At 43.5% G+C, this 14,634-nt stretch overlaps 1 protein-coding gene across 1 annotated transcript in view; it reads right to left on the reverse strand.

Annotated features, from left to right (window-relative positions):
- Window positions 1-12,208: 12,208 nt before the first annotated feature.
- The window catches only part of EIF2AK3 (eukaryotic translation initiation factor 2 alpha kinase 3), a 96,241-nt gene continuing 93,815 nt past the window's right edge, over window positions 12,209-14,634 (reverse strand). The window contains exons 15-16 of the mRNA XM_007954106.1: window positions 12,965-13,027; window positions 12,209-12,415 (exon numbers count right to left, since the gene is read on the reverse strand). Coding sequence (XP_007952297.1) covers window positions 12,209-12,415; window positions 12,965-13,027 — 270 coding nt within the window. The remainder of the gene's footprint in view (window positions 12,416-12,964; window positions 13,028-14,634) is intronic.

The raw sequence follows: 14,634 nt of genomic DNA on the forward strand, positions 1-14,634 counted from the left end.
CAAGAAATGATCAGGACTGCAGCCCGATCACATCTGCAGTTATGCAGGTTGGCTCACGCTATTAATTGACTTTCAGCATTGGTTTAGAGCATTGGTACTGCTGCTAAGCAGTTCTTCCTCAGCCTGCGTTGGTCCACAGATTTCAAGGATCCAGAGGAAGGGTTATAGCTTCTTCCCCATAGGAGTTGCTCAGATGTTAGTGAAATGGCCCCACTACATTCTATGTTGGTGCCTGCCCAAAGTTCCAGCCTACTCTTTAAGAGTTAGGCTAGGGCAAGGCTTCAGGAGGAGGGTTGAAGTCACTCTAGGTCTCTCAAGTTAATATGCATTTGAATCTCTTAAAATGTGCTTTTCAACTCAGCAGATCTGGGGTGGAACCTAAGATTCTGCCTTCCTAACAGCTTTCCAAGGAGCGCTGGTGGCACGGTGTTAAGCACTTGACTGCTAACTGAAGGTCATGCTTCACCAGCACCTCTGTGGGAAAAAGATGCGGCAGTCTGCTTCTGTACAGATTTACAATCTTGGAAACCCTATGGGGGCAGTTCTACTCTGTCCTATAGGGTCACTATGAGTCAGCATTGACTGGATGGCAATGAGTTTGGGTTGTTAAGAGACTCCCAGGTGACACCATTCTGCTGGTCCTCCAGCCACACTTGGAGTGTGAGGCCGATGGTTTTCTGCCTTGACTGCCTATTGGAATCCTGATGCCTGGGTCCCACACCTGTTGTTGTTGTTGTTATGTGTCATCGAGTCGGACCCGACTCATAGTGACCCCTCCTTGGGTTTCTGAGGCAGTATCTCTATGGAAGTAGGTTGCCCAACTTTCCTTCCAAGGAGTGGCTGGTAGGTTTGAACCGCCAGCCTTCTGGTTAGCAGTCAAGTGCCTTAGCCACTATGCTACCGGAGCTCCTTGGGTCCCACACCTGGAGGTTCTGATTTATAGGATTGAGACACCACCTGGGCACTGGGATATTTTAAAGGTCCCAGTAGTCTAATATGCTATATAGGTGGATAAATTGTGCTTCAGTATTACCTAAAATCAAACCAATCCCACTGCCATCAAGTCGATGCTGACTCATAGTGACCCTATAGGGCAGAGCAGAACTGCCCCATAGGGTTTCCAAGGCTGTAAATCTTTATGGAAGCAGACTGCCTCATCTTTCTCCCATTGAGCAGCTGGTGGGTTCAAAGCACCGAGCTTTTGGTTAGCAGCTGAGTGTTTCAACCACTTCACCACCAGAGCTCCTTAGAATCACTAGGGAGCTTTTCTTTCGTTCTCTTCTTTAAAAAACTCAGGTTCTAGGACACCCTCCCCTAAAGCTTCCAGTTTTTTAAGATCTTAGAGGAGGCCCTCCTGCCAAAAGAAATACGCATTTTAGCAAGCACCCCCTGGAGATTCCGCCTCAGGTGAACAGCTCTTAAACTTGGAAAGGCAAGTTGGTAATGAAGATGCCTGAGGGCGGTGATTGTGGCAGATGGAGCCTCCAGTCTGGGAATGAGAGCTGGACTGGGCTGCTGGGGTCACGCTTCCAGCAGCCCAGGTACTGTGGGCAAATCACTTAAAAATAAATAAATAAATAACCTCTTTACTTGTTTGCCTTTCCCACTAAGGTTAATATATACCTGTGTGATTATTTCTGTAGAATCAATTCCTAAAAGTGGAATTACTGCTGTTAAGGGGCAATTAGCTTTCAAATTTAGACCAATACTGACTAAAAAATACCCCAGGAAATACACCTCAGTTTGCACTCCTAACAACTGTGTTCTTTTCATACAAATGAATCTTTTAAGGAAAAATGGGATCTCATTGTTTTCATCTGTATTTCTCAGATGACTAGAGAGGTTGAGTTCTTTCCCTCCCTCATTCCTTCCTTTCAATATCTGCATTTCACCTTCTGTGATTTGATTATAGCCATGGGTGAAGGGTAAATCCTCAAAGTCAGGAAGTGGCAGTTTCCTCCTCTGAAAAATAGGGGTTACAGTATCTCCTAAGGTGGCTGTGAGAATTTGACTTTCCAGTTTTCTCTTGTTTCCAGGTGCTATCAGATCCAGCCATGGTGAACCCAGTGGGTCATGGCAGAACTGTGCTCCACAGGACTTTCGGTCGCTGATTTTCCGCAAGTGGATTGCCAGGCCTTTCTTGAAGGCACTCTGGGTGGACCTGACTCTCCAGCCTTTAGGGCAGCAGCTGAGTGCTTTACAGTTTGCACCACCCAGGGACTCTGAAGAAGATTTAGATTAGGTTTCATAAATATAAAGTGCTTAGCGTAGGATTTTGTTGCTTGGTTCTACAATCGAGGCCAATGGAAGCAGCAGTCAGGACATTAGACGACGTGTAGCACTGGGCAGGTCGGCTATGAAGGAACTCTTTCAAGTGCTGAGGAGCACAGATGTCTCCTTGAGGACTAAGGTACGCCTGACATAGGCCATGATATTTCCAATCGCCTCATATACATGTGAGCTGGACAATGAATAATGAAGACCGAAAAAGAGTTGATGCTTTTGAGTTGTGGTGCTGGCAAAGAATGCTGAAAGTACCATGGACTGCTAAAAGAACTAACAGATCTGTCCTGGAGGAAATGCACCCAAAATGCTCCTTGGAAGTGAGAATGGCCAGACTTCATCTCACCTACTTTGGCCATGTTGTCAGAAGGGACTATTCCCTGGAGAAAGCTGTCATGCTTGGTAGGGTGGAGGGTCATGGAAAGAGGGGGAGGCCTTCGATGAGATGGATTGACACGGTGGCTGCGACAATGGGTTTAAGTATAGCAAAGATCATGGAGCTGGCTCGGGATTGGGCAGTGTTTCGTTCTGCTGTGCATGGGGTTGCTATGAGTCGGAGGCGACTTGATGCACCTAACAACAAGTATAGGATTTAGGAGCTCTGGTGGTGTAGTGCCTAAGGCATTTGACTGCTGACCAGAAGCCTGGCGGTTCAAACCCACCAGCCACTCCTCAGAAGAAAGACTGGGCAATCTACTTCAGCAGTGATGTTGTTGTTGTTGTTATTGCTCATCTGTTGGGTGGGACCGGACTCACAGCGACCCCTCCTTGGGTTTCTGAGGCACTATCACTATGGAAATAGATTGCCCCATCTTCCTTCCGAGGAGTGGCTGGTGGTGAATAAGATCTTATTAAGATCTTGATTAAGATCTTAGAAGAAGGCCCCCAAAATAAATATGCATTTTAGCAAGCACCCCCTGGAGATTCCGCCGGTTGGATATTACACAACGGCAGCGAGGGTTTTTTTGTTTCTTTCTTTTTTTTTTTTTTTTTAGTATAGGACTTGATATGCAGCCTGCGTTCCAGAAATGCTTGTCTTTGAAACCCGCCAAGGATCCCACCCTCTTGCTGCTCAGCAGGCCACTGCTCCGCCTGCAGGCCTGCGCTTGGGCAGATCCATTCAACCAGAGAACACCGGCCAGGGTAGTAATTACAGACGGGTCAAAAGACCAGTTCTTCCTGCCCACCTCTTCTTCCCCGAGAAGCATCTCTCTCACACCACACCTGCCTCGCAGGTGGTACTCTCTGCCCAGCCCACTTTGCTGCATCCGCCTCACAAAAGCACTTGTCATTGGACTGACTCCGTGAGATCTAGTGATCGCCAAACCTTGCCAGGGAACCCGAAGCGCCCCGAGCCCTCAGACCCTCAGTTTTTACTCCTCGGTGTTAATGTCTGCCTCCACTTGGCTATTCCGGGCTCTTTTTCCTTCCGTAGCCAGATTTCTGCCGCCAGCAATTCTTGGCGCCGCTCCCGGCTGCGCCAAAGCGAGACTCTCAGCCCGCCACAGCCGCCCCAACAATGATACTGCATCTACCTATCTTTGATCTCCAAACTCTAGTCTTACTGCGCCCGGGCTCCCCGCAGAGTCAAGCGACTTGCAGGCTACCCTACCAACAGCTTAGGGTCAAAGTCCTGGAAGAAATGCGAAATTCCCAACATCAAACCCCGCACGTAGCAACCCCAAACCCTTGAGTATAACAAAGGATGTATCTTGAGTACTTTAAAAACAACTATATTTTCATGTTTGTAAACACGTTATTTTAACCTAATCAAACGCCGGACTCTAGTCCTTGTCCATATGCATAATTAATGTCTACATTTTTGCAGGCACATTGTAGTCTATGTATTCTGCTATGAATTTTTTTTTTTCTTTCATTTTCTCCTGTTTCCCTCATTTTCACTCCTCAAATAGCCAACAGTAATCACTGGGGGTTCTTTCTAAACTTTCTTCCTGCTCATATCAGCACGTTGTTCTTGTTGTGGGCCCTGAAGTCCAACCGACTCATAGCCACCGCTCTTTGGGTTTCCAAGGCAGTATCACTGTGGAAGTAGATTGCCTAGCCTTCCTGCCGAGGAGTGGCTGGTGGGTTTGAACTTCTGGTTAGCAGTCAAATGCCTTAGGCACTATGCTACCAGAGCTCCCTCATATCATCATACATATATGCATATATGTGTGTGACTCTTTAACCCATAGTTTATCCCCTCACCCTCACAATAACCCTCAGGTGGATTAGACCCACTTTAGAGCTGAAGAAATGGGGGTTGTGATTTTATTTTAAGCTTCAATTTGTGAGTTCTTACCATTACCAGATTCTGTGCTAAAGGTTATATATTTTATTGGTTAATCTTCATAACATGCTGTTTGCAGTTGAGGAGAGAGATCAAGGAAAACTGTAAACCAGTAAGTAGTAACATGCCATTTGTCACCAATCACTACTCTAAAACACCCTCTGAATTGCAGGGAATTCAAAGAAGTGGGAATTGTGATGCTAAAAGTGTAATGGAATGATAAGTGGGTTATTACAACCTTCCTTTTATGTTACTGTAAAGTTATTTTAATAATTGTCTTTTCTGTTTCCTCACAAGTAGAACAGCAATAAAAATATCTGTTTTGCAGAGGTCCTAATAGGATGGAATGAAACCATGTTAACTTCTCGGCTATGAAGTAGGATACCAATATGAGATTGATTAAAATAAGTTTACCATACTTATCAGTTTCCTTTTTCTTCTTTTCTTATTTTAGTACTAATCACAAAAGTATTGTGCCCATTGGAAAACGTCCAGTTCTGAGATGCACATTGAAGTCAGTAATCTTCTCCCTCAACCTTCCTCCCAACTTCACTCCCTAAGGAACCCAGTGTGGCACTTGGTGTGAGTCCTTCCAAAGCTTTCTCAGTGCTCATGAGAATATTTCATTAAACACACAGAAACTCTTTTGCTTGGTTGCAATCATACTAATGACATTTCTCTACAACTTGCATTTGCCACTTTTCTGCTTAATAAAAACCATTAAATAATTCTACTTATTCTGCTGACTCATTGCTTTAATAGTTGCATAATATGCATGGTATGGTTGTATCTTCATTATTCAGCCATTCCCTTGAGTACTTCTTCAAATACTTCAATCCTTTGGAGCAAGAACACCCTTTCCCCTTCATTGTCTCTCACCATCAAACCCCCTCACTCCCTCTGGGCACATTGGTGACCTTTCTGGGTGGAGTGGAAATTCCCCCAGGTCCTGAGCTCTGTACCACCAAACCCTGCATTGTTCTACTCCCTCTTCCTAACCACATTCTTGCTGTTAACTAGAGAGGAGCTGATCTCAAAGAGATTGTTACTGTTTCAGACAGTGTCCTCTGAGTGCTGTCTGAAAGCTAACATCATTTCAGAAGGCAGCCGGTTATTCCCAAATAGGGGGACCCACAAACTGCAGCACCCTTTGAAGAAATCCTTCAAAACTCAGCATTAAAGGGGGGTGATAGAGGGTCCTGCTTTGGGTTGTAGGGAGTCAGCACAAGTTGAGTGGCTGACCAATGTGTATGTTCCGATGCCCACTGACCTGCCTCAGGCTCTTTGACTTCTGAATGGATAAAGACCTCAGGACTGGCTCCCTTCTCCAACTCTTTCTACCCTCCAGTCATCTCCTTCATCAGTGTCCTTTATAAAGAATCTCTCCTCTTATCCTGCCTCAGCTCGGATATTTTCAACGGCTTTCCTTTTTTTTCCCAGCATAAAACCCCAACTTTTTTGCCACAGTCACCAATACTTATCATTTCCAAAAAGGAACACCTGTCATTTCCTCTGCCTCCAGGCCACCTCTTCTTCCTTCTTCTGGATTCTGTTGAAGTTCCCACGCCTGAAATCCAGGAGCAATGCTTGATTCTCTTTCACCTTTTATATTCAGTTACTTCCAGTGTCTGTGGCTCAAACATAATTCTCAAATTGGTCTACTCTCCACAGCCATTATTGAGAACTCTCTCTCACATCCCTTCCCTTCCCAACAAGCCTTCACTTGGGTTCTTTGTTCCCTTTGCTTTCTCCAGACTTTTCTGTCCCCTTCCCCCGCCCCCAGAGCTTGAAGAGAAATCAGAAGGCAGCTGCTCTGCTGCTCCAAAGAGGGGATGCTGAGTGAAGCAGTGCAGGGCAGAGAAGTTATTCTGGCAGAGTAAATGACAGAAATTATTTTGCAACTTAGTTGCAAAATCAGGGATGCCAAGAGTTATTGGAAGTACAGTCACTGAAGTAGCCAGGAAACATACTGCACCCATGTTTGTTGCTTTAAGTCATTGTCCACATGATGAATTTAAAAGCATTTCATAGCAAAAGCTTTATGAGACTTGATATGGTTTAATTTTTGAATCCTTGGTTTGTTAAGGTGAGTCACCTATTGGCACATCTGTTAGATTGTTCTCATATGTTTAGGGGTGGGGAATATGTTTACACCTACAAGAATCTTCATCTCAGTCCACTGTCTAGCTCTTGGGGAAAAAGATGAAAAATGTACCACCTGGTGGCAGCTACTGTAATTGCAGGGGTTGAATCTCCAGGAGGAAGTCTCCTTAAGCAAATCGAAGGCAGTGGCAGAGTTCTCTCCTTCTGTGCGGGAGACCGGGGATTGATTCCGGCCAATGCACCTTATGTGCAGTCACCACCACCTGTCAATGGAGGCTGGCCGGCGGCTATGATGCTGAACAGCAGAATTTCCAAACTCAGATGGACTGGGAAGAAAGGCCTGATGAGCTTTTGAAAACTAGCCAATGAAAACCCTAGGGTCACATCGGTCTGATCCACAACAAATCAAGGGATGGTGGAGGACCACACAGTATTTCTTTCTTTGTACATGGGATCACCATGAGTCGGGAGTTGACTCAAGTGACTCAGCTGTAGTTAACCATGGGAATAACAAATGGCCCCCCTAGGTGGTCCAGAAAATATCCAGAGCTCCTTACTCCTTGATTTCTCCAGGAGTAAGACTGCGTGGCTGGATTGGGAGCTTGTCTGTCTTCGCTTACTCAGAGAAAATTGGCACAGAAATTGGTCTTGTTAGAAATGCATCCAGAGAAAAATGGAATGGAGAAACAATATATAAAAAAAAAAAGAATCCCCTCCTAACATTCTAGTAGCTCATATCTGCTATGAGGAGATGAAAGGAGAATAAACACTCAGAAACCAAACCCATTGCCGTGGAGCCAATTCCAACTCATAGTCATTCTATTGTTGTTGTTGTTATGTGCCATCGAGTCGGATCCGACTCATAGTGACCCCTCCTTGGGTTTCTGAGGTGGTATCACTACAGAAGTAGATTGCCCAACCTTCCTTCCGAGGAGTGGCTGGTGGGTTTGAACCGCCAGCTTTCTGGTTAGCAGTCAAGTGCCGTAGGCACTACTATTAGGACAGAGTAAAACTGACCCATAAGGAAACAGACTACCTCATTTTTCTCCCACGGAGGAGCTGGTGGAATCAAACTGACAACCTTCTGGTTAGCAGCCAAGTACTTTAACTACTGTACCTCCAGAGAACTTTTAATGGGAGAGTAGGTAACTTAATCTTTAGAATTTCTCACTGTTTCTCTGACCTCTTGACCACCACTCAGTTCAGCATCACTGTTTTCCTGAAAGAAGCCCTGGTGGTACAGTGGTAAGAGCTCACCTGCTAACCCAAAGGTCAGTGGTTGGAACCCACTAGCCATTCTGGGGGAGAAAGCTGTGGTAGTCTGCTTCTGTAAAGATTACAGCCTTGGAAACCCTGTAGGATAGTTCTATTCTGTCCTATAGGGTTGCTGTGAGTTGGATTTGACTTGATGGTGATGGGTGAGCCTTCCAGAAAGAGGCAAAACCCAGAGTGGCACTCAAGTGGGAACCATGATGTGGGTTTACTTTCTCCTGGGATGTGTCAATAGGCCTCTCCCATTTTCTATCCTCCTAGGCAGCCCAGCTGGAGGTGGAGGACGTGCCACACTCTAGTAAGCCTGGAGCTAGACTCAAAGAGCTAGGCTATTATCATGCAGAGCCATGGGGGTTCTAACCAGTCTCCTAGCCCATTTCTTCTCTCATTTAAATTATAACACTAGTTCCACTTTCTTTAGGGACTTCCAGAATTTGACACTTACCTGTTTTTAGCACCAAGATTGTTAAACCGTCTTTTCCCTTCAATTTTGCCATTCTTTGTAGTGACTGGTACATTTTCTTCCCCTCCCCACTTGGCTATTTAAGAGCTCTGGTAGCATAGTGCCTAAAGCACTTGACTGCTAACCAGAAGGCTGGCGGTTCAAACCCACCAGTCACTCCTCAGAAGGAAGGTTGGGCAATCTACTTCCATAGTGATACTGCCTTGGAAACCCAAGGAGGGGTCGCTATGAGTCGGGTGCAACTCAACGGCACATAACAACAACATTTGGCTATTTAGTTCCTGAGGGCTGCAGCTATACCAAGGGTACAGGCTGTATTTCCCAATTTTAATTCCTCAAACATTTAGTCAAGTGTTAGGCTTTATGGAAGATACTGGTGAGGGTACAAGAAACAGTTTCTCTGGTAGTTTAGACATGAACTAAGGAAGATGGCCTGCATTAGATTTATCAATTGCCTGTGAGGGAGCTCTGGTAGCATAGTGCCTAAGGCCCTATGACTGTTAACCAGAAGGCTGGTGGTTCAAACCCACCAGCTACTCCTCGGAAAGAAGATTGGGCAATCTACTTTCGTAGTGATACTGCCTTGGAAACCCAAGGAGGGGTTGCTATGAGTTGAGTCCGACTCCATGGCATACAACAACTGTGTGGGTTTGTTTTTTTTGGATTTTGTGGCTTGACAATGGCGTTAAGTACAAGGAGCTAAAAGCAGAGGCAAATGAGGAGGGAGGGGGCTTGGAAAGATGCCAGAAGAGCAACAGCACTTGAGGGGCTTGGAGTCACTAAGCAGGGCATTGGGAGGGAGTGCAGAAGACTTCATTCTGGCCTCCACCCAGCCACCTGTCCTCCCCAGGCCTGTTTTCCAGCAATGACCTGCTGCTGTTGTCAGGTACCATTGTGTCACGTGGCTGCTGAGAGACTGGCAGTTAGAATTCACCAGCTGGATTCCCACTCTGTGGGAGAGAGACTTGGTGATCTGCTTCCATAAAGATTACAGCCTAGGAAACCCTATAGGGCAGTTAGTTCTACTCTGTCACATGGGGTTGCTGTGCACAGTGACACACCCAGAACTAAAATGAAAGGAAGCCTGATTATATCAGGTAAGATTTTATAAATTCTTAACAACCTAGTACTAAACCCCAAACCAAATCCACTGCCATCTAGTCAATTCCGACTCATAGCAACCCCCATAGGGTTTCCGAGGCTGTAAATCTTTACAGAAGTACATTGCTGTGATAATTGGAGCTGTGTGTCGGCTTGGCTGGACCACAATTCTGTGTGGTTTAAGCCGTTGTGATGTGGTTATTCCCATGATGGGATTAGATGATTATGTTTTGAGCAGCCAATCTGTTGAAAGGGAGTTTCCCTAGGGGTGTGGCCTGCTTCCAGTATATTTATGGACATCCTGGGAGAGGAGACATTCTTCTGTGGATCAGGATTCTGTTGTGCTGCCTACAACTGTCTGAGCAAACAATCCACCATCTGGCCTGGAGATCTTGGATTCGTCATTCATTGGAGTCAACAGCCAGTGTACTGCCTGCCAGCTCTGAGCTCCTCAGCCCCTGAGGCTGCGTGAGTCAGGAAAAGCCTCCAACTTGACATTTGATCCAAGAGCTTTGGACTTGCCACCTTCTATAAGTGTGTGAGCCATATTCCTAAGATAAATTTCTCTCTCTATATATAAGCTTTATTGGTTTTGTTTCTCTAGAGAACCCAGTCTGACACAATTGCCTTATCCGCAACCCCTGTCCCCTGCCCCACGCGGAGCAGCTGGTGGGTTTGAAATGCTGACCTTCTGATCAGCAGCCAAATGCCTTACCCACTACACCGCCAGAGCTCCTTATATCATGTAAGATTTTATAAATTCTTAAACAACTTGGTACAAGGGACTAGAAAACCACTGAGTAGGGTTGAAATATATGAGGTTTTAGTCTTGGTTCTGCTGCTTGCACACTTGCTGATCCCAGCAAATCACACCTTTTTGGACCGTCCATCCTAAGTAGAACAGTAACGATAACGCCTGCCATGGCTACCTCCCAAGGTGGCTACCTCCCAAGGTCATTGTGAGTGTCCAAAGCTCTTCAGCTGGGATTGTGGTGGGAGCAGGGAAGAAACCCACAGCACAAGTGTGAAGAGGAAGTCAGGGGGCAGCAACTGAAGCAGGCAGACTAAGAGATGAAGGAGCCGGGGACAGATGGCAAAGAGCCAAGCAGCACTTGGGCAGACATGGGACGGCAGCATTGAAATGAGAGACTGGATACAGTGCAGAGGTTCTTGTGAAGTGTTTATCCAGCTTACACATTGCTCTTAACTTGTAGGGCAGATCAAATGGACATTATTTGTCTTTAAAATAAAAATAATTATACATTTTGGCACAGGCTGTGTCTAGCCAGGGCATGTCTAGTCAGCCTGGCATGCCACATGCCTCCATACAGTCCATCTCAGATGCACTGTATAAAGGCAGGTGGGCCTTTGAGACCAGCACTACTTGATGGTCACAGCCCTTTGCTCTGAGAGGTCTCCTTTAGTGCAAGGTCCAGGTCCTCTCTATGTTCTCAGACCCAGACACAGAGTAGCCACCGAGTAAATGTTTCTTGGTTGAGTCCTGCGAATTTTTAATAGGACTTGGCTATGCTCTCCGGAAAACAACAGAGAAGCCACCTGTCTGGAACAGGTTAGTAATAAGTTTCCTTTAGGGTAGGATTACGATCCTTCGTAGATCTGTGATCCCATGTTATAAATTTGAAAACCTACCATTTTGGAGCTAATTCCACAAAATAAGAATCAACCATACATAATTTAAAAAAGTTTTATTAAATCATTTAGACTTGAAAGAAGTCACAATAGTTAACACACGTCAGTGTGTTCTGTACACCACCAACCCAAATGGATTGATTTCAGGATTTTTATAAATAAAAAATAAACATATTTACAGTGAAAAATAAGAACATGTTAGTCAAGTTAGATGATTAAACTGTTATCTAGAATCAGTTTTGGGGAAGTACCAACCTAGATGATTATATATAAGACACTTAAGATTTCAGTAGGTTAAAAAGTCCGTAATAGAAGAAGTTAGTTGTAATATATGATTCATTTCGTACTACTGCTTTTTTTTCCTCCCCAAACTAGAACTTTTGACCAACTTACATAAAAAAAAACTTCATTTTCCCTTTATTGGAGGTAAAAGTACAAAAAGCTTTTAAACTCTCCCTAGAACGATCTAAGGAATAAAGCTATTGAATGCTACAAATATCACTATAAAACTAGCTATGGACATACACTGTTATACAATTTGTGCTATTTGTCCTCCATAATAGTGCAGATTCCTAATTTACCCACCAGGGACAAAAAGGAGTCAGATTTCTTTTTGGGAATCAGTTTCAAAACGATCATCCTACTGTTAGAAAGCGTATTTCTAGAACAATACAGTACCACGTGTGGGGATCGCTATTCTCCTGTGCTATAAAAATATTTCCATTTTAACTCTCTCTATATTTTAGGGATTGAGTCTACCTCCCTAGGCAAAAGGTAAGGGCTATAGAGCTTGGCCAGCCAGTTTCAAGAGACCAACAAAGTAAAAGGACTGCACATGAAAAGTTTAGTGACAGTCTTCTACAGGAATGTAGCAAAAATTAAGAATTGGCTCAAACTTATTTCTCAAAATCCAGTTTAAATTTGACTTAAAAAGGTCACCCAAACTCAGATCGAGCAAAGAACAAATTTCATGTCCACAGTTTTGGAAAGCCACAGTCCTGAGAGGGGGGCTATTCTGTGTCACCAGTCCAGACCGCTAGCACAACTTAGGGCAAATTGCTTGGCAGAGGGCTCTGGGAGGTGCTTGACTGTCTTGACGGCTTTGTTCCTGATGAGCTCATCGAGCGAGACCTCTGTCTGAGCACTGTTTTTCCTGGAAGTTCCAAGTCTTCAAATACAGCATTTTCAATGATATCGGTAGCTTCTGGTCGTTCCACAGGAGATGGAGAGAGCATGTGTTGAACCATCACATACTGAAATATTAAAATTGTTTTATGATTAAGGGGCTAGGGTCTAGACATGAAACAGTCCTCTAAGCTTTTTTTTTTTTTTTCCCTCTAAGCTCTTTCTGTAACTATTTTAAGCTTTGCAAGCCATACATACAATCTCTGTCACAACTACTCAACTCTACCACTAAAACGTAAAAGCAGTCATCGGCAATATGTAAATAAATGGGCATGGTTATGTTATAATAAAACTTCTTTTACACAAATAAGCTGCAAACTGGATTTGGCCTCGAGACCATATTTTACCAACTCTTGATCCAAATAAACATGGACAATTTTTGGGTAGTTGGTTGTTTCTTAACATATAAGAAAGGGTCATATAATAAAGAATGTGCAGCCAGGGTCCAAGTACCAATCTCTGACCTAAACTGTGTGCTCTTGAGGGCACGTTCATTTCCTCTCTAGACCTCTGATTTCCTGTGGGTAAAAATGGGGAAACTGACAAGTTGACTACTAAGGACCTCTTATGTTCTAAATATGATTCTACAAGCAATCAAAGATGAGAATTATACATACCTCATGAGGATATTTCTGAGTAAATAGTGGTGGAAATTTAAGACTTCGTACATCACTTAAGGTCTAGAGAGAAAGAAAAATGTTACTTATTTTAAAATTTATTTTGATATAGAGAGCTATTTAAATAAATACATTTCCTGATACTAACAGAATCACAAGGAGCTCTAGTGTCATTGTGGTTAAAACACTAGGCTGTTAACCAAAAGGTATGAGGCTCAAACGCCCCAGCCACTTCGTAGGACAAGGCAGTCTGCTTCCACAAAGTTGTATAGACTTGGAAACCCTATGGGACAGTTCTACTCTGTCCTATAGGGGTGCTATGAGTTGGAATCGACTCAACAGCAGTGGGTCTGGTTTTTTGGTTAACAGAATCACTACGAAGGGAGGTGGGATATTAAACAGGTATGAAATTTATGAACAGTCTTTCCTGACTTGATACTTTATGTCTCCTGAACACAGATCAGGAAGAGACACTCTAACAAATAACCAAAATTTGGAAAATAATTCAGATAAAATTATGTTTGAATGGTACATATGATCCTGACGATATGAGTGTTCTCTAGTGGACCTCTTCTATTAGTTTCTAATCTCTGTGTATTTGAAAGAGCATATCTAAAATTTTATTTCAGTGAAGAAAATCAAGTCAATGTACTAAATACAGTATAAAACTATGCTCTGAAAGTTCATTAGGAAATTTTCTTTTAAGTCATTATTCTCTTTGTGTTCTGGTTTCCTTATTTATAAGGAATGTATGCCTTAGACACTATGCCACCAGAGCTCCCTACAAGGAATGTAGAAAATTAAAATTAGATTATCAAATAAAAATGGAATAAGAAAGTTGGAATAGCAAGTTGAGGAACTCTTACAGAGAAAGTAAAAAAGAGATGGAAATGGAAGGAAAAAAGGAGGGTGGGCATTTATAGGATTAAGTCAGGAGCACCAGGAAAAGGGAACAGACAAATGAGAAAAGGCTTCATATCTTCTAACTCAAAAGACTTACTAAGTGTTTTTAAGTAAGGAAGAAAACCTATCAATGAAAGGACAAAATTTTAGAGCACCACTGATAAAAGTAAACCTCTAAAAGTTTCCAGAAAGAAAATAAAACTGGTCGCATGTAAAGAATCAGGTATTGCAATGGTATCAGCTTTCAAATGCAATACTAGAAGTTATAAGGCAAGGAGGCAATGCCATCAAAATTCTGAAGAACAAGTACTTCCAATCTAGAATTCTGTACTCAGGCACACTATCAATTAACTGTGAGGATATAATTAAATACATATTTTCAGATACCTAAAACAAATAAACTCACTGCCATCAAGTCAATTCTGACTCTCAGAGACCCCATTGGGTTTCCAAGGCTGTAAAATTTATGGATGCAGACTGCCTCATCTTTCTTCCACAGAGAAGCTGGTGAGTTCAAACCACCGACATTTTGGTTAACAGCTAAAGGCCTTAACCACTATACCACCAGAGCTCCTTTCAGATACCTAAAGACTCATAAAAATTTATCTTCCACACATACTTTTTTAGTAACCTACTGGAGAATGTGCTCCAGCAAAATATGAGAGTAATGCAAGAAAAAAGAAAAGCACAGAATTTAGAAAACAGGGAGCCAACTAAGAGTAGGGAACGCTTATAGAAGGTCTAAGGGTAACCAGTCCAGAAGGGTT

Source organism: Orycteropus afer, unplaced genomic scaffold, assembly GCF_000298275.1.
Source record: "Orycteropus afer afer isolate SDZICR_OR568_19922 unplaced genomic scaffold, OryAfe1.0 scaffold00431, whole genome shotgun sequence".
NCBI lineage: Eukaryota > Metazoa > Chordata > Mammalia > Tubulidentata > Orycteropodidae > Orycteropus > Orycteropus afer.